Source organism: Ooceraea biroi, chromosome 12, assembly GCF_003672135.1.
Source record: "Ooceraea biroi isolate clonal line C1 chromosome 12, Obir_v5.4, whole genome shotgun sequence".
NCBI classification, from domain to species: domain Eukaryota; kingdom Metazoa; phylum Arthropoda; class Insecta; order Hymenoptera; family Formicidae; genus Ooceraea; species Ooceraea biroi.
The window spans coordinates 6,166,710-6,191,713 of NC_039517.1; the positions used below are offsets into that span (position 1 = coordinate 6,166,710).

A 25,004-nucleotide genomic window follows, 5' to 3' on the forward strand; every position below is an offset into this window, starting at 1 on the left:
GAGAAAAAGGTCGGACGCTCTCGCGGCCGGGTAAAGCAAGCAGTATAGGTAGGCCGTGTGCGATAGGACGAGGTGACGGCGCCGCGGCGGAGATGGTGTAGTCGCGAGAGGGTTGAGGAGAGAAAAGAGAGAGAAAGAGAGAGCGGCCATTTTGTTTCCGGTGTCCCGGGAGCACTTCCGGTCACCGTCACGCAGTCTCGCGCCACGGAGTGCCCTCGAGCTTCTGAGATCTCCTTCCGCGATTATATTCAAATTAAATGCGCTGGTCCGACCGGTAATATACTGCCGCCAATTTAGCTACAACCCCCCGGGGGAGGGGGATGGCAGCCCGCCCTCGCCTCACCTCCGTCCGCTGGTCGTTTTACGCATCCGAGGCGCAAGAACTCGGCCGCGAATTGTCTCGTTTCGCCGAGCTTCCGTGTCGCTACCGTGTCAATGGTTTCCGGCCCGCGGCCGGATCCTCGACAAAACACGCCCATCGCGCGTGCGAGCGAGCGTAGCAATCGCGGTGAGTCAATCGCTATGGTGTCACTACGGTGGAACAATCGTCCCCGAAATTTCACGGTACGCGTGACTGCGAACGGACGGAAACGCACGGCGAGAAACGCATCGACGGATTTTATCCGCACAGATCGAAGCGATTCACGGGCCACTCCGCGTCGCGCGCAATTTCATCGATGCTCGCAACGGCCTTCTCTTATTACGAGTCTCACGGGGAATCCGTGTACGCTTACATCTAGAAGCCGCGGAAGAAGAAACAAATAGCGGCGGCCAAAGGCCCCGGCGATAAACGACAGAGGTAGACCGTGCAGCAGCGGAACCGTCCGCGACCCGAGATCGACAATAAATCCCTCCGGAGTGGCGCGACAAGGAATTCGCTTCCGGTTTTGGTTGCAGCGCGCGGCATCAGCCGCCACCGGCGCGTGCACGTATCGCGTTCAAGCGCGGCTGCATCCGAACAGTGGGGTTTCGGTTGCACCGTTTTCAATGGTGATAATCCGACGTGCCGAGAGGGCCTCGTTGCGCGCGCGAGTCGAACCTGCTTTGTCACCGGATAACCTAGACTCGCATTGCCGGCTCCGATGGCGATAGACCTGCCACTTCCCGTTCCGCCCGGTTCCCCTGCCCGCCCTCCGCATCGGTTTCCTGCTGCCCGCTCCCCCGATGGTCCTCACCGCGTGCCGATAAACCAGCTCCGACAAACGCGCGCAACCCTTGCCCAGAATCCTCGAGAGAGAAAGGGAGAAAGAGAGAGCAAAACGCCATCGACTGGCGCGGGTATTTGTGTGTGTTTCAAAACGATACACGGCCGTGCGCACGTAATAGACGCACCGCCGCGATTATAAATGAAATGCACCGCGGGGGGGGGGGGGGGAGAGGGATCAAATTACTCAGACCGACGGTGGCGAGCCAATTCTCAGGTGCGACGAGCGGCGCGGAGCGGAAGACCGCTGCGCGCGTGGTGGAGGGTGATTAACGATCCGCCACGAGTATCCGCGGGGTGATTCGAACCCCGTGCGGAAGATTCGACAGAGCCTGGTCTCGAAATGAACGCAACGTTCGTCGTGATCGCGCGAATTCAGAGAACAGAGATTGCTCGCGCTAGGATAAAAGAAGAGACGAGCGTCGCGCGACGTTCGCGCAGGCCTTTACACGTGTACTCGTTTGTTCCGCGAATAACGCGAGGGTTTCGCCGGGGGCGTCGCGCAGGGGTTGTAATGGGCGCGCACGTACGTACGCCCGTGCGCGAGTGTATGTACGTGCACGTGCGTTTACGCGGCGCGTTGCCAATGATTTATGTATACCGCTAATTACCAGCATGCACTGCACTGTTTTATCCGGCGATCATAGTTTTATTAGGCCAACCTGTGCATTGCGGTATTGTCAGCGCCAAAAGCACCCCCGACACGAACGCCGAACAACCCCGTACACCGGCTGCACCGAAATGCACCCGTGCGCGCACCCCGCTGCGCCTCGGGCGTGGGCACTCTCCAAAAGCGATACGGTAACGAGGCATTCCCTTGTGCGTCCTGCGGCTTGTGTGTACGTGTTTTCTTATGAATCTCTGGATATCCCCTCGACGGTAAGATTCCGACAGATTCTGTTTAAGGGGGAGCCTGCTTTAGAACGCTGAAAATAAGGTATATTTTACGAATTGTTTTTGGAGAAACTATATAGCGGATCATTTTAAACTTTGATGCATTTATTAGTACATGTTTAAAGATATAGAAAATTATTTTTTGATTTGAATATGTCGCTTGTAGAGGTCGTCCTGGAGAAATCTTAGTGCAGCCGCGTCGCCGGCATTGCAAATTGGTGAGCATTCTCCTGCTTCCAAATTTCGTCTAAACTGAAAAATTGAAATATCTTCTCGTTATTTATGAATTCCCATCGTCGATGAACCAAAGAGAGAAGAAAAAAGTTGAAAAGTGCCAAAATGGTGGAGCTTAGAACACAAAAGTACAATTTTTAGGCAAAGTTTTTGAACTTTTTCATGCAAAAATAATTGTTTAACTTAATGTTTTTATGAATATTAAAGGTTCATCGACGATGGAAATTCATAAATAACAAGAAAATATTTCAATTTTTCAGTTTGGATGAAATTTGGAGGCAGGAGAATGCTCACCAATTTACAATGCCGGCTGCACTAAGATGCCTCCAGGACGAGCTCTACAGGCGATATATTCAAATCAAAAAATAATTTTTTTTATCTTTAAACATGTACTAATAAATGCATCAAAGTTTTATAATGATCCGCTGTATAGTTTCTCCAAAAAAAATTCGTAAAATATACCTTATTTTCAACGTTCTAAAGCAGGCTCCCCCCTTAAGCGTAAATTTGGTTTCCTATGAAGTGAGTCGCGTAAAACGTGGTATCTTGTAGCGCCGAGAGAGCGTCGGGAAATTTGTGCAAAAAGGGGCGATTGTTAAAAGTGAGAGACGCGATAGCTCTTAACGTCGAAATTAATTCATATCCGCCGTCGCCCGGCGTAGCTGCACGTAATCCCTAGATTTTTGGAACGCCCTCGCGCGAAAGCGATGGCTTTAATCTCCGGTTTAGGGGTACCTCGCTAGAAAATAGACGCGTCTAAGCCCCGTACGGCTTAAACGCGGCATTAAGCTCGTCGCACGCGGTATACGCGGACGTCACTCTTACGCAGATGAGTTTAACACGCGCTGGAGCACGCGTGGCAGCTTGCATGCAATTTATCACGGTGCAATCGAGATGATTAAGACGCGCGCGCGAGCGCGCGACTGCAACGCGCTTTAAAGGTTTGAAAAACGCGAAGAAGACGATTACGCCGCGCGAAAGAGTGTTCCGTGCGAAACGCGCAACGTGCGTTTCCGTCTCGTGTGCTTTTCCCTTGAAACAATTTTCTGCTTGTACTCCCTGCCAAGAACACACGCCTCACTTTTATTCGCATGACCCATTAGCCAACGGATTCCATAATTAACGCGAAAACAGCATCGTCAGTGTGCGCGCGAAATGCTCGCGACAGAGTAATTAGCGAGACACGGGATTCCGTTAAACGCGTAGAATTAATCGCGCAAATACGAGATTAGCCGATGTGGGGCGCGTTCACGTACGTGTGCGTGTCTGTGCGTGTATGTGAACGCAGATGCCCATGTGCCGATGCATGTTCTCTCTCTCCCTCTTTCTCTTTCTCCCCCTGAATATATATATATATCTGCCGATTCCCTTCTCTGTAAAATATATATACATACGAATTGTATATTACGCCGCCGATAAAACGATACCTAAATTGCCGCACCGCAGCAAATATCGTTATAGAAACTAACGCGATTCGCCCCGGGCTGGCCGGCCGCGTCTAGATTTACTATAATTATGCTTGAAATGCAATCGTAAACACTTCTACACGATAGGTCTGATTGTGTGCGTGTGTGCAATTCGATTTTATAACGCGCGTTTACTTACGAAAGAAAAACGCACGTCGAGCGACAAACGGTCGTTGATTTATTAATGCGCATCACGAACTTTTCTTTTTTCAAGAAAAGATTTGCGTTTTCGGCAAAACTTCTTCTCGGAGGCTCGAGGGTTTCCGATCGCGCGTGTGCTCGCGTTCCGCATTCGATAATCCGCGGCGTGTTTGTGCGGAACTATCCGCGTCGTGTCGTGAAAACAATATATTTTTCGTTCCGCGCATGACGCGGCATAAAGCGAGCCAATTACGAAAAACGCAGCGCGCAAACACGAGGCGATTGTAACACACGATGCGTGGCCAAAGATATTCTTCCCGTCGTCACGCGACTGACTAATTTCTCGCGAGAAATTGCGCGTTTGTACGATTGGATGGAAACGCGCGATGTAAAGTAAACGGATCGTCGAATCGATCGTAACGAGGCCCGTAAATTGATCCGCGCGCGCCGTCCTTATGCTTCAGGTTCGATGAATGAGGGATACGTGTAATACGGGGGTGCGGAACCCTCGCGACTGTAAACGTTCCGTACGTCGAAAGCACATTGTGCAAGAACGTTCCGAAGAACACGCGCCACGACACGCGTGTTTGTCGTGGGGAGAGATTCAATTTTCTTAAACCTGCTGTCTGCTATTAATATTTGACAGCCCGGTATAATTAATGCAACCCCGTGTTTTAATTTCGCGGATGCATCCGACGCGCTACAACGCGCGATGAGAAATTAAACGCGTCGGCGAGATATCGCGGTCGGTTTTAATACACAAAACTGCATAATGCCGCTGGAGCTCTTTCGATAATAGCGTTCGGTGCGTACGCAAAACGGAACACGGGCCAATAAATAATAAGGGGGTACAAGAGATCGGTCGCGCGCGCGTGACCGTCGATAAAATAATAATTACCGTCGACAATGCGCCCGAACAAATTGCCCGTTAATTTTTGCCGATAAACATTCGTAAGCCCCGTAGAGGCGAAAACCGTATGCACGCGACGCGTAAATAATAGCCAAAATGCGATCACCAAAATCGCGCGTCCCCTACTACCGCCTGTGGGCGGAAGGGCGCGGTTTGCTTTTGCCTGTGTGTAGGTGTTGCGCGTGTGTGTGGTGCACGAATATGTGCGTGCATAATTACCGATGTATGTGCGCGTACGCGAGTGCGGAGGAAAGGGCGGTTAGCCTCGGCATAAATATCAACGCATAATAATTTTGGATGGTTATTAGCGATAATAAAATCCCAATTTATCGAACGGTAGCCACCCCCCGTTCCTCGCCTTCTCTCTACTGCTGTCCAGCCTTTGCGATTTATAATCTGCCTACCTAGTGCTTCGTCACGATCACACGCTGCACCGAAACAATGCACCGATGTTTATCGACAATGGAAAGTATTTATTTTCCGCCGCGAGCAAGCGCTCGTTTTCTCACGTTCTTAAGCGGACTCTCTGGGCTTTTACGTCCGCAAAATTTCAATGTAATCTACGCTCACGCATGTAACGTTAATCTTGATGGAAATATCATATCGGCACGCGGGAAACTACGTGCTCAGTTTCGCTTTATCCCGATCAACGACCGCATTTTCCTGACGTTAGCGTAATTAAAAGAATTCCTCATAATTCCGAACGGAGATCCTTTCGCGAGCGGTGACGTTCGCGAATCTGCTCCTGGCAGATCATAGTCGAACTAAGGCGCCGCCCCCTCTGACGCATTTGGTTTCTGAGTTACGCAAAGTCTGCCGTAGACACCCTGTATCTACTGGCACGCAATGGGGGATAGACGTGGCGCGTTATAACATCACTTGTCACGTCCAATGGCACTTGGCTAGACCGCTTGTACGTAGTTGCCGCGATACGGTGGAACGGTGCGAGGTACGCACGTAAATCCACCCTCGATTGCGCTCGCGCGGGAACAGACGACACGCGAATCACCCGAAATTTATCCACCTAGAGCCAATCATGAAGCTTCTCTCGCTTGATAATTAACTTTATTTCGAGAGAGATTCGGAGCGTGCAGCAACGATGCCACAGAACCTCCGTAAATGGCAGCTTTATAATAAGCTTACCCCATAAGCGCATTGCTCAAGTACGGTACCGCGAGATCGTATCGCGACGAGCATGCACCTCGATAATCGATTCCGCTTCATCGGCACGGTCGGGAAACTTTGGTTCGCCTCTCGAGCACCTCTCAGCGCGTAAGCTTCGCAGGATTCTAGCACCCGTCCAGTGCATCAATTTCAACTTTGTCCTCAACATCTCGAGCCACCCCTCGCGCATTCTTAGTCGACGCATTTTCTTCCACTTAACTTTTCCGGCGATAAGGGCGCGGCCCATCGTCGATGACAAGGGTGAGCTCGCCAGGCCGCCGGGACGCATGCAAAGTAAAGTTGTTCTTTAGTTCGTTAGGTCGGGCGAAACGGCAGGGACAGGGGGAGGCTTTCCGCCTTACTTACGGGACTCGAAGGTGAAAAGATAACCTGCGAGCATTATTCACCATGGTGGAGACGAAGTGGCGGCGCGCCACGGCCGGATGCCACCTGAAAGCCGGGGCGCGAGGGGGAACGTGATCGTTCGCATATCTCCTTGTGTGTTCTCCGAGTTTTATCGCGAGTGCTTGGCTTGTCTCTGCGTTCCTTTTTCCCTTATACCGCGTTGACACGATTACGAAATTTCAGAATTTATCCGCGACACCGACGCAGGAGAGAGGGAGACATTCGCGAGCATCGTTTCTTTCATATTTTATATTCCAGCGTGGTTTCTTACGTTTTTATCGTACGCCAACTCTCTCGATCTCGCAACTTACGCTTTAATTATGCAACGAGTTTGATACCGAGACGCATCCAGTAAAATGTTTTGATACTTTTACGAATGCGTTACGGGTTTCCGCGCGGTTTTATAGCGTCTCACGCGAAACGCCCCTCGGTTCCCGCATTTTTGCTCGGCACGAGCGTCGGTCGTCGTTACGATCTCGTTAAGGAGCGAGTTTTGCACAGCTCATCGCGAGGGCGAAAGAGGATGCCCAAGGGCCAGTCTCTCGATGGCCTACCCTTACGAGGGTGGAGGATGGATTCGAACTCCCAAGGGTGAAATGGCTCATTCCGACACACTTATCCAGCGCGGGCCGTAGATAACCATAGATTAATGGGGCTTGGAGACTCGTCGAACAGCAGAAAGAGAAGCGGCAAGAGAAAGAGAGATGAATGAACGAGAGGGAACAGGAAAGTGCACGATGGAGCAAGAGAGGGTTTATTTCGGAAACGGAGTCGGGAACGAGACAGAAGGTGGATCCATAAGAGGGAGCGTTATACCTTACTAGGCGACTCCTGATTTATCGTTTATTGAGAAATATGGCCATTACCCCGCTTCCGAGGATTAACCCCCTTCTTTCTCTCATTCTTAACGTTCGATGGACTTCACCGGACACGAGATCGTAAAGAAAGCCATTCAGCAGAAACTTTCGACCATTCTCGCACGTGCTGGCGAAAAACATGGCGAAGAAGCAAAGACGCTGATGAAGTTATACCGTTCGGAAGATGCAATCAATAATGAATACATGAAAATTATGCCGCGTTCATAATGTTATTGAAATTTCATCGAGAAAACGACGCGACGCGGCGAGAGAACGGTGGCGACTTCCGACCAACTTGGTGGACCTTTACTTTACTTGATGCAAAGCCAACCCACGGAAAGGATTAGACTGACTAAGCCTGGTAGCAAGCCTGTCTTTCGCCCTCTTGCTTGCTTACTCTATCGTACTTGTTCTCCATCCCCGTCTACATCTACGCTCCTCTCCTTCTAGATAGACTCGGAGTATTCAGTTATCAAGTGCGTCCGGTCAGGAGGAGACATCGCCGGAAGGCAAACAAGCTGCCCTATGGAAGATAAGACTGTCGGACGGAGGTAGAGACTGAAGGATGAAGAGGCTATCAGTTTGTTTAGGCTGAAATTTTCAACGAGCTAAGACTCGGTCGATCAGAGCTGCGTGACGTAATAATCCGCGGACATTTGAATGACTCAAATAAAACTGGTTCATCGACAAGTCGCTGTAAGATACTTTCGCTCGTTCCTGCGAAGCGCAGTTGCGCGGGGACCAACGGAATCTGAAGTTTTCAGCGAGATTCTACACAACCTGACTCTCGACAAGATTGGATAATTAAACTGCGGTCTGTGCAACTTTGAATTATGCGTGTTCACGGCCTTGCGCCGGAAGACTGAGAACCCTTGGGGGACCAATTTGTTGATTAAGCCTGCCATATATTCAGCTTCTTGGCTACTATAGACTCCGGGAGAGCCTTTCCTAAACGACGTTTTGCGATACAAATAATGGTTGTAGAATATAGGCGTACTAGTTTTTCCTTGCCGTTCGATTACGTCATTGTACGTCTTTAAATACAATAAAAGCTCGGATCGAGTAGCAGAAGAATGATGTAAAAGCTTGAAGAAAATGCACAGGACAATTTTAGGGCAGTCCAGTCAAGATTGAGACGGCCGAATATTTCTCGCCGGATTACGCAACCGGTTCTGATATTTTCCAGCCGAATTACAGGGACGTCAACACCATCACCGGTATCCCTGTCATTTACAGTGCTCGGCTATGGATCGAGGGCAGCGCACCTCGCTTTTGAGCGTAAAATTGAATCAACGCTTTTTAAACGTCCCATACACTTCGCTGTACACATTTCGCTCAGTGTTCCCTTGCGTTTGATGCGGAACGAAGATCGTTGACAACGCCGTACCGAATTGTTGCAAAATTCGCGGCACGTTCGGGTCGCGACTATCCGGCCGGGCGCTAAACGCGAGTGCAACGAAATCGGAGTACTCGCCGCGACGATGACTGACATAATTAGAACAAACTGACTATGCGAGTTTCAAAGTCCTTCTCTTTTGCAAACAGCGATGTGCGATCAAAGTTTAGCTCGATACCGTTGCGGAGAAGCATGGTAATCTGCGTAATCAATACTGATAAGTCATCCTCCTCCAGACTCCGGCCGCGGATCAAGATCTCCCTTCTCTCCCTCTCTCTCCCCCTTGTCGGGGAGTATACCTCGACGATAATCTGGGCGAATCCGCCTGAAGTGAAATCACGGGGTCGGTAAACTTGCACGAACGAAACCTTGACAATGCCCGCCGGTCGCGACTACACGGACACGCGATGGTAACTTCGCCTCCCTGCGATCCGACTACGCGCACCCGGGCCTCGCCCTGAAGCTGAAGTTCGCGCGGTCGGCTATGTTACTTCAGAAGCTACGTACAGCGCCGGGAGAACTTAAGCACCACCCTAAGTCATATTTAATCTGACTCACCCCGCTCTGCATGTGCCGCTGCTGTTACCCGGAACCCGTTGTACCTGCCACGTGCACCTGCGAAAATATATAACAGTGAATACGGGTTTGGACAGTTGGCTCGAGGAAATGACGATGATGAAATTTTGTTAGGTCGCGCGAACATCCGCGATAAACTAACTTTACGTAACCACTATGTAATCATTCGTCATACACGTTTACGGTCATACATTTTTCTAAGATGCGTCAAGACTTCTTTGCGAGTACGATTACTCCGGCCAACTCGGAACAAGCGCCGATTCTTTTTAAAAACATCGCAGAACCTCGTATTTATCATATCTCTCCAGGTATCTAACGGAATCTCGCGTGATTGCTGCTCGTTACGTCAAATCGTCTCGATCTCGTTGCGAACTGCGACGTCAATCCGAGGAAGACGAGAGCCCGCCGGGGTTTTCTCGCGACTCGTGACATCGCCGGCGATCCTGGCGAACCGATAAGTACTCGCTTCGGGCGACTGTAGATTTATTGCCAGGCTTGCCGGTCTGCTCGCAATGTGAGCCACCCCTTAGACATCCCTTAGCCGCGTAACCGTCAACCTCGCCTTCTGACTTTTACCCTCGCCCCCGTCTTGTTACGCCACGTAGAGCGATTCGTGGAATACCTCCCCGACCGACCGAGACTCGACTTCCGTTTTATTGGCGGAAATAATCTTTGATGCGATTCCGCCGCGTCTTGGAAGTTTTTTCTGCCGTTACGGGGGTGACGGTAATCGATTCTCGAGCAAAGAGAAGAAGACGCCACTGAGCGGACGCGAGATAGACCCGGCCGATCGGCATAACCGCGCGATGTTCTTATCGGCGTGCCGTCGTATCAATGGCTGGCTGCCGCCAGCTCGATGGCGGCTCATAAATGAACAGTCGTTCGGATGAAGTACAGCGCACGATAATGACTACGTGCGTCACAGCCTTTGAGTCTCTGAGAGCGACAGAACTTAATCCCAGAATACGAGCCGGCCTCGTAATATCGTTTCAAAAGCCTACAATCGTATCGCGAGCATTGTGCATTAAAAATATGCACAATAGATCGAATTCTACAATGTCTAGTTTTGCGTTTATAGAATTGCATACTAACGGTAGTGTACCTCGTAATTGCGAATAACGTAAAACGCAAGTACCTGAAAGCAAGTAATGTATTAGGAGTGTGATTTAGTTTTGAGGGTTTTGCAACAGATGGCTGTAGGTCAGTTTGTTCCAATAGCTGTTTCCGATAACTGTTGTTTCTTACAGTCTTGACATTATCCATGACATTTAGTAGCATTATAGCAATCGTGTTTATATCATCGTAAAAATGCAACTTCCGAAACAGCATTTTCGACATGCGTTGCTTTTGTTTTTTAATCAAAAGAAAACTGCGGCTGACGGTTATAGAATTCTTGTGGAAACTTATGGTGATTCTGCCCCATCAATTAAGACGTGTGAATACTGGTTTAGACGCTTTAAAAGTGGTGATACTGATGTGAAGGACAAAGAACGCTCGGGACAACGAAGAAAGCTTGAAAATGCAGATTTGCAAGCATTATTGCACGAAAATCCAACACGATCCACTTCAGAACTTGCCAGAGCATTAAATGTTGATCGTACAACAGTTACGAAACATTTACATGAAATGGGAAAAATTCAGAAAGAAGGGAAATGGGTTCGACATGAATTATCGGAAAGTGCCATTTGAACATTTGCATTTCGTTGATCGCCAGGCACAAAAAGAAGAGTCTTTTGTCTCGGATTGTTACTGGGCATGAAAAGTGGATCTATTTTGATAATCCGAAACGCAGAAAATCATGGGTGGATCCAGGCGAACCATCAACATCCACTCCGAGACGCAATATTCACGGTTGAAAAGTAATGCTCTGTATTTGGTGGGATAGTGTACTATGAGCTGTTAAATCCGCACGAGACTGTCACGGCTGATCGTTATCGACACCAATTGTACAAGTTGAAGCAAGCGTTGGACCAAAAACGACCACCAATTGCGAGTAAACGACGGAAAGTGATTCTTCTTCGTGACAACGCTCGACCTCACGTTGCGTTATCAGTGAAAGAAACACTATTAGAGCTTGAATGGCAAGTCTTACCGCACCCCGCGTATTCTCCATGCGATTATTATTTGTTCCGGTGGATGCAACACGCTTTAGAGGATACACACTTTGATAATTTCGAAGAAGTGCGAAAATTCGTCGACGAATGGATCAACTGAAAAGAAGAGTGATTTTATCGTGGTGGAATCGATCTCTTGCCAGAAAGATGGGAAAAAGTTATAGAAAAGGAAGGAAAATATTTTGATTAAGGTATTCATTCATTATCATATTTAAATACATGCGTTTTTGAGCAAAAAAACCCTCAAAACTAAATCACACCCCTAATAGAATGATATCAAGCAGATTTTTCACTCAATGCCCGAGATTCGCAAGAAAATGATGATTTTGTCAGCCGACCTGCTGCGTTTTTTAATCAAACTGCGTTATGGGACGCGCTCAAGTTCTATTCAACCGTGCGAGTTACAGAGAGGTACGATTCTCCTCGGTTCAACCCTTTCGCCGTAAGTAACAAAGGAACAACGGCGGGTTCTACCGCGGTATCTGCGACCCATCGCTGTCTTAATTTCCTTCGTAATCTACGATATTAATATGGCTTAGGGTCGGCCGACGCGCGTAATTTCGCGCCGCGCAGAAATTAATAGAAAGACGAATGTTCCCTCCGCGTGCTTTACGGTTGAACGCTCGACCGGAATGGTTAATGGCGACGATTCCCGTGCGTTTCCGCGCCCACTTGGCGAAAATGCGGAAGTAGACTGATACCTGTTCAGTCACGTATCTCTTGTCGCGTGTACGTTAGAAAATATATTTAATCTGTTAAAAATGATATCTGAATCCGGATTCTCGAAGACACACTTGAACTTTACCAACCGGCATTTGATTCGATTGATTTAATACTTTTAGTACGCTTCGAGCTTCTGTTCCTCAATGCAGCTAAGCTGCTTGATGTCGCACGTAGTTTCAACGGAATTCAACGGAATCTCGTCCTGTTGAAAGTGACACGCAAGGCATCCTCCCCTGCGCATCTTGTTTAAACGTCGCCTCGCGCGCGATAGCGACACGGAAGTCCTCGGCATCCGTCCATCGTTCGTGCATGCGATCGCGGATCGCACGTCGGACAATGAGACGTGATTCGAGACGGCGCGCCCTGCACTGTGTGTTATCGAGTGGCATTCCGACACGCTTCTGGAGTGACATTTAGATAGCGACGTCAACTGTCTGCGGAGCAAATCCGTCGTGGAAGCGAAGGCTCTCCTCCTCGTACTTCCCCGGAAGCCTGACGGCGAGAGCCCTCGTCACCGAAGCGAGCGAGTTCACTGCTGATCGAATTAGCGCGCCACGGTTCCCCGATACCCTGACAGTCTGAATTAATTAACAGGAGAACGCGCTAGGTAAGCAGCCATTATCGCAACAAAGTGAGCGGCGCGCGCTCGCGCGCGATAGATAGGCGAGAAGTAGCTGCTCAATGATGCAACGATAAGCGTTAAACTGACAGATGTACGAGAATATTATACGCGGTGAAAATATTTTGTTTCCTTGTCACCTGTGTTGTCTGTAACGCTGAATACGCCGTAATAAATATTCCTTGAAAAACATACAAGATGTAATAATTGATTATATTTGCCAGCGGAATGGATTGATTCGACCGAGTGCGACGATACCTGCCAGATATTTCCAACTCGACGTTGTCTCCCGTCAATCGAGCTTTCGATATCGATAGATGAGTAAAGAATATCCTCGATTTCGCTGTATTAGATGACGGCAGTCACGCGACGAGAGTTTTGCGTCTCGGCGCGACGTCTTGACTCCATTAACTTCACACTTAGCGGTACCTTAGAAAGCCCGTTGCCGTCGCAAGATCTGATTAGGGGTTCGAGTCTCTGCTAAACGCGTTAGTCTCGACTGCGGGGGGCGTTGCGCGCGAGAGGACGGAGGCGCGGCTCCGTCAGGTGTTAGAGTGGCGGCTGCTGGAGCGGGCAGGGGCGAGAGGGTGATGTTGGTGTCTGTCTCTTCATAGTTTGATGCAAATTGAGTACGAGCACCACCAACTACCGGCAGTATAGACGTTTTCCTGGCTCCTTCCCTCCTATATACAGACGCACATCTACACACACACACACACCTATCTGCCTCGATCTAGACCTCTCTCTCGTGTCTCTGCTTCTGTCTCTTCCTCCCGGACTTTCCTTCTTTGTCCTGGGAGAAGACTCCGCGATCGAGTACGAAATTCATTCCGCGCGACCCTCTTCGGCACCGAGCAAACCTCCACCTCTCCCTCCGCTCTCGACTACCGCCAAAGTGTTGCCGTTTGGGGTTTCCCGCTCCACGTTGCGGAGCTCGCACTGTTTGCCGACGAATCTCGGAGGCTTTCTCTCGACTTAGCAGCGACGAGGGAAACGCGTCGCCGAGAACGTTTAACGGTTTGGCCGACGACGCTTTCGCCGCTACCAATTTGTTCTTCGGTTTTCCGAGTGCCCTGTAACTCGATTGAGATTGGCGTCTTTAGACTTGCGGAACTTTGTTGTGTTTCCTGTTGCATAAGTATTTATGTATTACATCGCTTTGATTCGAATAAATGGATCATCTTTAACCATTAATAAATATTGTTATCTCATATTTTCCCATTATGAACGTGAACATTAGAAGCTGTTTCCCCTGTACCTAATCCACTCTGGACCAAATAAAGGATCCCCCGCAGGCACGCGTTTGATTTCCGTCGGACCGGGGGTACGAAAGCGATACGCTTGCGAAGTGCGAGAGCGGGACGACGATGCTAATGCTCCCAACGTTTAGCGTCGCAGGTTACAGAAACAGCGTTTATCGGCAAGCATGGCGCCGTATCTAGACGCGAAATCATGACACCATTATAAAGGCCCGTTCTTTCCTGTCGCTCCGCCGAAACTCTCAACCTCCCGTTGTCGCACCTACGCCCTGTAATGTGCCTTTTTATGGTGCATGATTCGAAGCTGCCCCCGGGATCGATTTTGCTCCGTAGCATGGCACTTATCGTACCCCGTTACGAGGGCGCATTGCTTTTTATGGTGGTTCATGTTAGATGTTCCGATCGCACACGGATCACCCTCTCTCTCTCTTTCTCTCGCTGTTTCATTGTCTCCTTTTAATTCTCTTTTTATTCTCGTGGAACGGTGTACGTGTGTGTCGTGTGATCGAGCTAAGTCATGGCTAGCCAAATGGACCATTTTTGCAAGTAGATTGCTGCATGTGACATTATTCATCGATAAATCAGAGTACGATGAAGAATCTTTAAACGTCATATTTTAGAAATGTTCCTTTTACCATAAGATCATTCATAATAACTGACTCAATTGCTGAATTAATAAGTACTCCTGATAGCAGACGCCAAACCTGTTCGTACGAGATCGCTAATGCACCTCGAGTCTTCGGTGTTCCGATTTCATTGAACGGATAGGTATATTTATATATTACGATTCCCAATTACCCGTCTATCGATCTAGATATCACGGATTCACGTACCGATTGGGGAGATATTTTAAGTTCAATTGTACTGTCGCCAGTCAGCCCGAATATAGCGTAGCGCTCGCTATTCCGAGTTGAGTATCCATCGCGGGTTGATGCATCTATAATTCGTGACGTTTATATTGCCAAATCAACATGACGGGATAATAAGAATCATTAATAGCGGCGTATAAAATCGAAGTCACGCGACCATCGGCCTCGAGCGATGCCATGACAGTCGCTAAATTCCTATTTATACCGCAATTTGTGTTCTAAAATCTCCAATTTAAACTGTTCTTTAATTATGTGGAACGTTATAAATATTTTCGTTTTCTGGCTGGATAGAGTGGACGAACAGACTTTTCGGCGACATCACGAGGACGGACCGCATCGCTGAGTCTGCTGAAAAAATGCACATCTCGCATACGGATACGACGGCGCCGTGGAATCTCATCACGATTTCATGGTTTTTCACGGTGGAAGACGACGACGACGGCTCGACCGGCTCGTTTCGAATGCTACAAATGTGCCGCGCTCGCGGGCACGCGCTCGTTCAGGTGGCTCGAGTAGGTGCTGAAAAAAATCACGTCTGCATTTACATAAGCGCCGGTATAAACCACTCGACAGAGAAATCCCGACATAAAACCCAAACAGGATCCCAGCGCGGGACAGCATCCGTTGAATACGCAATGGCCGTATGTAGCCGATGTACGCACTCGCCTCTGTCCTTACCGAAAAATCCTTTTATTATTCACCGGTGAATTACGAACGTGACGGTATACCCATTTTGCCACCCCTCCCCGGCATCGGGCGCTGTCGTTTACACGGCTCATCGACGACGTCTCGAAGAGAGAAAGGCGTTTTCTTCTCGTACGGATTCTATCGATCTTGTGGACATAAAGTATTGCCTCAACGCTTACTTTGTTACGTTATCATTTTATTGAATCGTTACGAATGAATGATATAAAATCAAAGACAAGGGACGTAGAAATATCACAGGAACTTAAGAAATAAAGAAACAAGGGTCCAGTCTCTCAGAACGGTCTCCATTAATGATATAGGAGGGATCGACGTGTCCAAAGGACGACTTAAAGTTTCGCGAGCCCTTCCGCAAGACAAATCACACGACACGCCCGTCATATCGCGATCGATACACGCGATACGTATAACGTCCGGAGAGTGATGTTCCCGGCGCCTGATGGGAATTTTCAAACCTCATGGATCCTGGCAAAACGATTTTCGTGTCCCTCGTGGATCCTCTCGATCCATTGTGCGCGGCGAAGCGCCGGCCTTACGAGCCCGCTTTCATGGCTCTTTAGCATTTCCGGCGTAACGTCCTTTTATGCGGACGTCCCCTCCTCTGCGTCGCGCTCGCCCGAAAGGGGCGCGGTAGAGAAAAAATTGACTTTTAAACCGGCAATAAAAACGAAAAATGTGAAATCTTTGATTTTAAAGGCCCCACCAGCCCGCCCCTCGCGGGAGCGACAGTTGGTCGATGCGTATAACCCTCGGTGGCAACCTTATTTCCCTGATATCGCAAGCCGAGCACGTTCGGTACCTCGCCGCCATCCCGAAATCCGCGTGCAGCGGTATGTATATCGTCTCGGATTACTCCAAAATCCGGCACTTTTATACGCTGAATTTTAAAATACACTTCGGTCCGCCGCGTCTGATTTTATTCGTCGACATCCGCGAATGGACGGATGTCAGTTTGCACTCGTGTATATTTACTAACGAATCTTTGGTACGCGATTATATTTGTGCGGTGTCGTTTCCAATATATTATTAATGAATATGGATTAATCAAATATTCACAGATGAAATAGAATTCTTGGAATTGCTCTTAAAGAGGGACGAAGGAAGGAGAGTGAAAACGTGAAAATTGCAGAAATTTTCCAATCACGATAATCCGAGTACGATGTCTGCAAATCGACGGAAAATTTACATTTACAAGCCGTGAAGACGCTAGAGGAAGTGGAAGAGGCGCGGTACCTCTCGCCGCCTGTTTTTATTTTCTAGCAATTTCCTCGGCGGAGCAGAACGGAAAGTGGCCTTAAAAGGAATTAGCACGCTTTACCGCTCTGCCTATCTCGCACAACTCGTAAACGGGATTTCTTCGAGTCTCCCTGCTGCTCTTAAACACTGCGAGTCGCTACGACAATGATCGTCATCGTGTACCCTATTATTGATTCATTGTCGCTTTGAAACGTGGATATAATCACACGGAAACAGTATTTCTGTTTCAGCAAAGTAGCTTCTCAGTAGCATAATTGTAAACACGACGAAATTAATTTCTGATTGCAGATTTTGCGTAGGCGACAGATTCTATCTCTGTGATAACAAGATCCTCTGCGAGTACGATTACGAGGAGAGGCTGGTCTTCGCTAACATGGCTCTGCATCCTCCACCAAGCGCAACACTGGCACACATCAAGAGGCAAGTGACTCACCTTCAACCGCAGGTGAAAAATTCACGCTCGTTTCTATACGCTGATTTACGTATAGTAAATACGAAGTGTGCTTATCGCAATCGATAGACGCGTACACATATTCGTTTTACCGGGCAGCTCCGTGCAAAATACAGTGGACTGCAATCTCCTCTCTGGAGCTCTTCTGACCATCGGGTTTCAAACTTGCAAGGTTTCAAACTCCTCAAGGCGCAACCCCTTAAGGCGGGTTAAAGTGGCAGGTCGCTCGTCCTGACCCTCTCGACAACAAAGGACTCCCCCGAGGCTTCAGCTATGCTTTACCATCCTGCCATCATCTTGCGAGTTAGGATATCGCGTGTCCTTATTAATTAAGCTCGCCCGTTAAGCAAGCCTCGTCGCATGCCTTAACGATTTGCTCGTTCTCCGTCGCAGGCGGAGAACGTGCGAAAGAATTTACTCTCTTCGAGAAGATCGTCAAGCTTCTGCCGTGCTATTCCGTTACGGTATCACGAGGAGTTCGTCGCACGTTTAGTATGATTTTCTTAATCGATGAAGAGATAATTTCGATAAAGTTCCAAGAATAATAAGTATTTCAAATCAAGAACAAGAATAATTCAAATCAAAGAGAACATTGCAGATTTACCAACATTGCGGTGTTGAAAGATTGTAAAACGTTTCTATTTAACATTGAATTAAACGCTCGAAGTAAAAGTATAAAACCATGATAATAAAGAGCAAGTGACAAGCAACGAAGAGAGGCGACTTTCATAAACCGGAATCCAGAATTATGAACTCATCGGCGTTAAGCTTGTTAGGATTAAGTCTTCTTGATTATCCTAAGGCAACAGCCTTGCTTCGAAACAATATCTTAAGCCCCTGCCGCACGAAGGACCACGTCCTGCTCGACCCTGGAAGCCTATCCATTTAATCCGAGTGCCGTCTTGCAAGGATTTCACCGTCTTCCTGTGTAATGACGTATACACCACGTATTCTAACGCGTTGCATGAACTTAAAAATAACGATTGGGATAATTCCAGCTGAAGGTGAAAAAACTCTTCGCTAATTAATACAATATCGGAAAAATTCACCATTACGTGCAAAATACAATAAATAATAATCTAGATGCGCGAATCTTCACGTTAAGAGAATCTAAAACGAGCCTCTCTCGAAAATAGAAAATCGGATTGTTAAATCAAGACGTCAACAATCACGACAGAGAATATCGCGCACCGTTATTTCTATTATTAAAAGATCGTTAAAGGGCCGCGATAAAACGGTAGTCGCGAAAGTTTGAGACTTCGGAACGTCTCGGAGAACGGTCTGAGGCCGTAGATGCTTGCCGCACGCTCGAATTGTACGCATGCACAGAATAACGAGGTCCCCGGCCCGATGATATCAAGCTCGGTAACGTGTACTACTTATAATATGCAAATTCGTTCCCCTTAACCGCTCGCCTCGTCGGCGAGCTGCGCGTAATTCAGGGGTTGGTAACCCTTGCGACTCTATTTCTGCACCACGTAAGCGTCGTACGCTCCACTACGCCCCTGCGTGCGTGCGCGAGTGCGTGTCTGTTACAATGTTTAAAGAAATATCGGCTCGCGTGAGTGAGTATATATACCGTGTAAACCTTTTTCAGGGACACCCGTGCAAAAATCCTCCGACGGCAAAGTCCGATGTTAGGATCCTTAAAATTCGTGGACTCGACCGGCTCTCGACGCGGACGCGACGTGTCGCTTTAATTAATACGAGATATTTTGATTGCCCGACACGGGGATGAAATTTGTTTTTTTTGCCGGAAATTTCTGGTATCGTCAACAATCGGGAAAAATTGGCACGTCCACGGTGTATTCCGCGATATTGCGCGATCCAGCAGCTTTCACGCGCAATATCGATTCGCTCTCTCTCGCGGAGGGTTTACGGGTTATAAATGACCGGTGTGCGAAATAACGGGATGGCAGACTAATGCCAATAATCGGCGTGGCATGCTAATGTCGTCTGCGCATCTATTACGCTAAGCCTGATGGATCCCTCTTGACATCTCGTTCCTGGAGCGTGAATGCCTCCGATCGCAGGGAACACTCAAGATGTCTACTGTTCTGTTACCTAGCGTGAGAGTCGTCTGATATTTTGCATCTAAATAAGAGGGATTAACACGTACACGGCGCGCCTTTGTCTCAGATGTGAGTGAAACGTCGCAAATGTATTGCACGTGAATAAACGATCGGAACCGAATCAAGATAATGAAACTGTCAAACGGCAATAATGCGCAAGTTGAGATCGATAGGGATACCTCTTTCAGTGCAAAAATTAACTTTAGAAAAAGGAACGCCGGTAGATTTCGTACTCCGATAAACCGCGATAAAACGCAAAGACGAAATTGAGAGTACACGTAAAGTGCGAGAGAGAACAAGGACAGAGCACGGTGAAAGAAAGGATATAGAGGGAGAAAGGAGAGAAGGCGTTAAGATTCTTAAAAACCGCGAAGAGGGTGCTCGTCGTCCTGGAGGCAGCTGCTACCCTTGTACTCTCCTTAAGCCGCGGCTCGTCGGGGATGGCGAAGTACCGCCGCCGGAAAAGGGGGTGAGGACGGTAGTTTTTCTGATTGCCTGAGAACAGACAGCTGTCCCAATCTTTCTCAGCCCTGGGAGGATCCGCGCCGCGTTTCTGGCGAATAATGCCGGGGAGTGTTGCTTACGAATAACTCGAGTATGCCTGATCCGGAGTAAATCGAGAGCGGGAGGGATGAAGGGATGAAAGGAAGCGGCGGGACTGGACCGCCTTGCCTGTCAGCATCGACAATCGAGTTGCCTCCGCAAAAGTGGATGACGGATCGTTCTTGTCGGGGATCTATTGAAGCTTTATCATACTTTGGAAAATTTTGGAATGAGTTGTCGTCACGCATTGTGCGAATTATGTTTAAGGATCGCCACTGTATCAATTACACTTTCATTGTTACAGAGGATACAACGGAACTCTTAATTCACATGATTAATAGTGTCCTCATATTAATAAAAAGTCATTTTAATATAAGAAAGAAGAATAGAAAAATCCAGGAAACATTCTAGTTTAATATCTTCAAAGAAAAGTTGTTTAAAGAACAATGTCATTATTCTGCAAATAGTAATGGAAAGACTCGTGAAACCTCTTCTCGATGAGGAGCTTCGATCGAGCCGCGCAATCTCATTCTCCTTAGAGACAAGTGTAACGCGCTTAAAAATTGGCGAGAACTTTTATTTCGGTCTAATTTTCCCCTCGGGACTCGGTGGAACGCTGAGGGTGAAATGAAAGAGGAAACGTGACGGGGGATGCGGATACGATAGCGACGAGAAAGAGAAAGACACGATGAGAGTTCGGAACGATTATCTGAGTTTTAAAACAAACTCTCGAGTGTCTGCGAAGTCCTTCGCGAATCAGACGGGGAAGGGAGCTAAGGTGCCAGAAGGGTGCGACGAGGGAAAAGGGGGTGGCGGAGGTGAGATAATATGTTAATGCCAAGACGGAAGGTACATGGGAATTTAAGAGGATCAATGCGCGGCACAAGATTTGTACGGGGAATGAAGCATTACATCGTCCTCTATATTGCTTCCAGGCGATTAGATTTCTGAAAGTTCGTTGAACACGAGCGTTTAATTTCGATGGAATTAAACTTTCGGTTTAATGTCACTTTTATTGGCCGTTCAATGTCGATCCGTTCAAGAATGAAATAAATGCGAAATGTGCATATATATTTCTTCTAGTTTAATTATATCGCTCTCTAATATATGAAATAAGATTGACAAATAAGATACAAGAGATTTAGACAATCATAAAGGTTTTGATACTGCACGGATTATACTCGCGACTAATTTAAAACAGTTATTCTGACATGAATGGAACACTTCGAATTGATATAATGTATGCATTAGAATACCCAAATAGAATGTGTCAGAATAGGATATGATACCATTAATAATAATTAATATAGCGCACGGTTAATCCCTCGAAATGTAGCGTTTAGCGAAATGGACGTGCATCATCGTAATGCAGTACTATACAGGACCACGAACGTATTCCCACACTGAACAAAGCCATTAGTCCATCATTAATCCTTCATTGTAGATACTCTATCGTTGTATATGCGAATATGATCTGTTTAGAATTACATTAGAGGATGTCATGAAATTACATGAAACAAATGTATCGCATCAGTAATTTAATTAGAAATATATTAAGTTATTCAAAAACTCGTCGCTGTGAGGAAAAAAAAATGATTGCCACTCGTAGTGTGGTGCTTGAAATGTGTGTGTGCATTTTGCAGACAAGTGAGACAAGCTTCAGCAGTCTGATCGATCGTTGATCGATCAGCTGATTAGATCGCCTCTTGCTCATACCGTAAATCGCGAGCGGTGTCGTGACGGGAAGACGGAGAGGAAGAAAGGGAAGAAAGACAGATGCACGTACACACGAGCTCCTGCACGCGCTATACACGTCGTTCTTGTTAACGAGCGCATTATTAGGTGCACCGTGCTTGGCTGAATTTCACGTAAAGCCTCCGCGCGGCCCCTTATACAACGCGCGCGTCGAGAAAGCTCACATGGGAAAGCCCGGCTTGCGAGCTTATGCGAGATTATGAGTTTAGTTGGGAAACAACTCGGAGAGCTATATGCTACGTGGCCGAGCTTACTTTTGTAACGATTATTACGGGCGTGGACCCGACGCAACGACTCGGCACCGAAATGATGAAGTACAAGGAATTTTGACGTAACGCGTGGTTCTTATCTTATCAAATTGTGTAGTGTTAAAGAATCAATAAAAAAAGTATCACAGGCTGCACTCGTTCAAACAGAATCAGCGTTTCCCTCTCAGAAAACGGTTGATTTGTTAATCAAAGATGCAGCCCTGCGATCAGCAAAATTACCTCAATAAATGGATGCAGTTGTGATCGCATGTGTAATTTTCTCCGGCAATCTACATACTGATTACTCGCTTATGAAAGGGAGTATTAATAAATTTCTTTTCTCCTCGCGAGAATCAGATCGCAAATGGCCGCGTGAGGCTAACGACCCGCCAGTAAATTTCGCTCCTAAACGATCCCGCGGCGATTAACGACGTCTTGCCTAATTCTCATCTCGTGCCAGAGGTCGGACCCGAGCGTGCTCGGAGGGTGGCGCTAATTTTTGCGCGTAAGAAAAGCCGCGCCGCGGAAGAGCGGGCGGGCTTGCACCTGGCCGTTTCCCATCCGCAGGAGATCAACGGACAAATGACACGCGATTCCCTCCGAGCCCTCGCACGATGGCGATGCTCCGCATTTACCGTCAGTTACAAACTACCTGGCCCCGCTTCGCCACCCTCGCGCCGAGTCACGATTAATGTCTTACTCGCGCGAGCGAGGACCTCCTGAGAGGAGAGAGAAACCAGGAGATTACGGCGACAGGTGAGAAGCAAAGAAACGCGAAAGAAGCTACTGTCATTCGTATGGCAACTCGTTACACTGATGATTTGCGATAAATTGTTAAAATTTGTAAGGACAACCGCACGAAGAGGTCTGTTTGATCGCGAAGACATTCCCTATTGGCGTAATCTAGGTACATATTTGCACGTAGAACCCTCGTGTATCTGCCTACTGTCCAGATCCCGCAAAGCGCGCGTGCCATTTGATCACGGCGTCGGCAGTAAATCCACAGAGCAGTAATTCCTCCTCTGGCAATTGTAGATAAAACTTGAATAAGTCATAGACTTAATTTAACCCATAGTAACGTTCAACGGCGCGGTCCGGAGCCTTCTACGGAGATTTCTTAATTACGAGCGGGACCCTCTAAGACAAGGGAACGAGGATGAAGAGATAGGAGGAGAGAGAGAAGAACCTGGTACATAGGACGAACGCGTAAAGCAAGAGAGAATGAGAGGAAGAAAAGGGACGGAAGTGAAACTGGTGGCTACGGAGGAAGGGTTCTCACGGCGACGAGATTTAAGGATCCTTTCCGAGGAAAAAAAGTCGCTGCCGTCGCAGAGACAGATGATAAATTTCTCTAGCAGTGCTTTGTCATCTTTATCGTAATTATTTACGAGTTAATTACTCCACAGCCGCACCCCACGTGCCGGCTTTCTTGCGTTTTAGAATGGGAAAAATGCTTTATTAAGACGCCTTCGGAGATAACACTTTTCACAGGGTCCCGTGACGAATCTGCGCTTTCGTTCTTACTTTCGCGCCGTGTATTGCAAAAAATAAAAAGAAAGTCGTAACATTCGTAATTTATAAAAGTAAAGTATATCCAAGTAAATAATATATATGATGAAATCTCTTGAAATAATGGACAATCTGTTATTTTAAAAATAACATTCGGTGAGATCCATATATTTTCACTACAATAAAAATCGGCAACGATTCACACTGCTTGCGTCGCAACATGTTCTGAAGCGTTCCAAGGCGCAGCATAATTGCCGAAAATGGAGGCCTAATTCGACGTCGTGCGAAAGTTAGCATGATCAACTTACGGGCCGAAATCGTGACGGAGGAGGGGACCTCGTTGCGAGGGGCTGAGCCGCACGGTCTGCCGAATTTTAAGCCTGTATAATTTAACACCTTTACTGCAGAAACTAAGAGAGACTGAAGGGAAAGACGGAAGAGAAGACGCAGAAGAAGACGTACGTATGTTCCCGAGGAGGAATGAGATGGCGATTCCAACAAAAGTTGGGGGATCACGAGGAAGAACGAGATCGGCAGGATGAGAGAGCAAAGGAAAGGGGGAGGGTACTAAGTTCGAAGTTTTCAACGACACTTACCTAACGTACACCTTCTGTCTCTCCCACGGGTGCTCTGTACCACTGGCGCATAAATATGGCTACCAGATAGAGACGGAGATGGATAAAGAATCGGTTGTGAGAAGGAGGGAACCGCCCAGGTTGAGTCGTGCCGACTCCCTCCTCCCTTTTGCCTAGGCACTGAGATACAAGTTCATTGCTCCGGTCTTTTGTTTCTCGAGTGGTGCCTTAGAGGGTACGTTAGAAAGCGGGCGGAGAACGGGGAGAGAGGGATGCGAATTCGTTAGCAGTGTCAACCCCTTGAGGACGGGAATACGCGTCGAGTTTTACGTGCCGCGTCGTGAATAATTGGTAAAATCGAATTACGAGGCCGGCGAGTTCGGTCGATCGACCGACCGATTTTATTTCTGTATTCCGCAAATTGCCCTTTAACGGGATTAAATCCGTCGGAATTACAGATTCGCTGTCTTACGCGTCCTGCGATATACATTAGGCGCTTGCTAAATGAGTTTCGGGAATAAATTCCGCGTAATTCTTAATGAACGCTTCTCAGCCGAGAGAATTTCTCAGACATTCTAGATATTTCAGTCATGTATATTTTCTAACAATAAACTAACGATAAACGATAAACGAAGACTGTCAGTCGAGACGAGTGACGCGAGAAAACCGACCACACGGTCTGCTTACAGATCATAGTTGAAAGCATTTGCAGCAATAAAAGCCAACTAGCAACAATACTCATGGTTAATAAAATGTTCTTTCTCACTCTATGTTACAGCTAGAGTTATAATCTAGACAAGGACACTAACCAGAGTCACTAACCAGAATTTCTTAACTAAGGCGGTCAGTGCGATTCACCTTCAGTGGTACGGTATCACTAGCAATGGTATAAGTCTCACATAGATTACACCTAGTTGTCGAGAAAACGCTTTGAACAGACGCTCTCGAATAGATTGACAGAGAAACACGAGTACGGCGGTTGGAACCGCGCGCGTTTTCCCGCTGATATCGCCGCGATATCATCATTCAATGCAGCACTCCATAAAGGATACGTGCGC

At 47.7% G+C, this 25,004-nt stretch overlaps 1 protein-coding gene across 3 annotated transcripts in view; it reads left to right on the forward strand.

Moving 5' to 3' along the window:
- Positions 1-25,004, forward strand: part of LOC105280527 (LIM domain only protein 3) — a 79,993-nt gene that overhangs the window by 53,764 nt on the left and 1,225 nt on the right. For 2 of the 3 annotated variants that reach the window (XM_011341134.3, XM_011341135.3), the window contains exon 5: positions 17,082-17,238. In XM_011341134.3, coding sequence (XP_011339436.1) covers positions 17,082-17,238 — 157 coding nt within the window. Of the gene's footprint in view, positions 1-17,081; positions 17,239-17,343; positions 23,411-25,004 lie in introns of those variants that run through there. The other variant, XM_011341136.3, reaches the window with a different exon arrangement.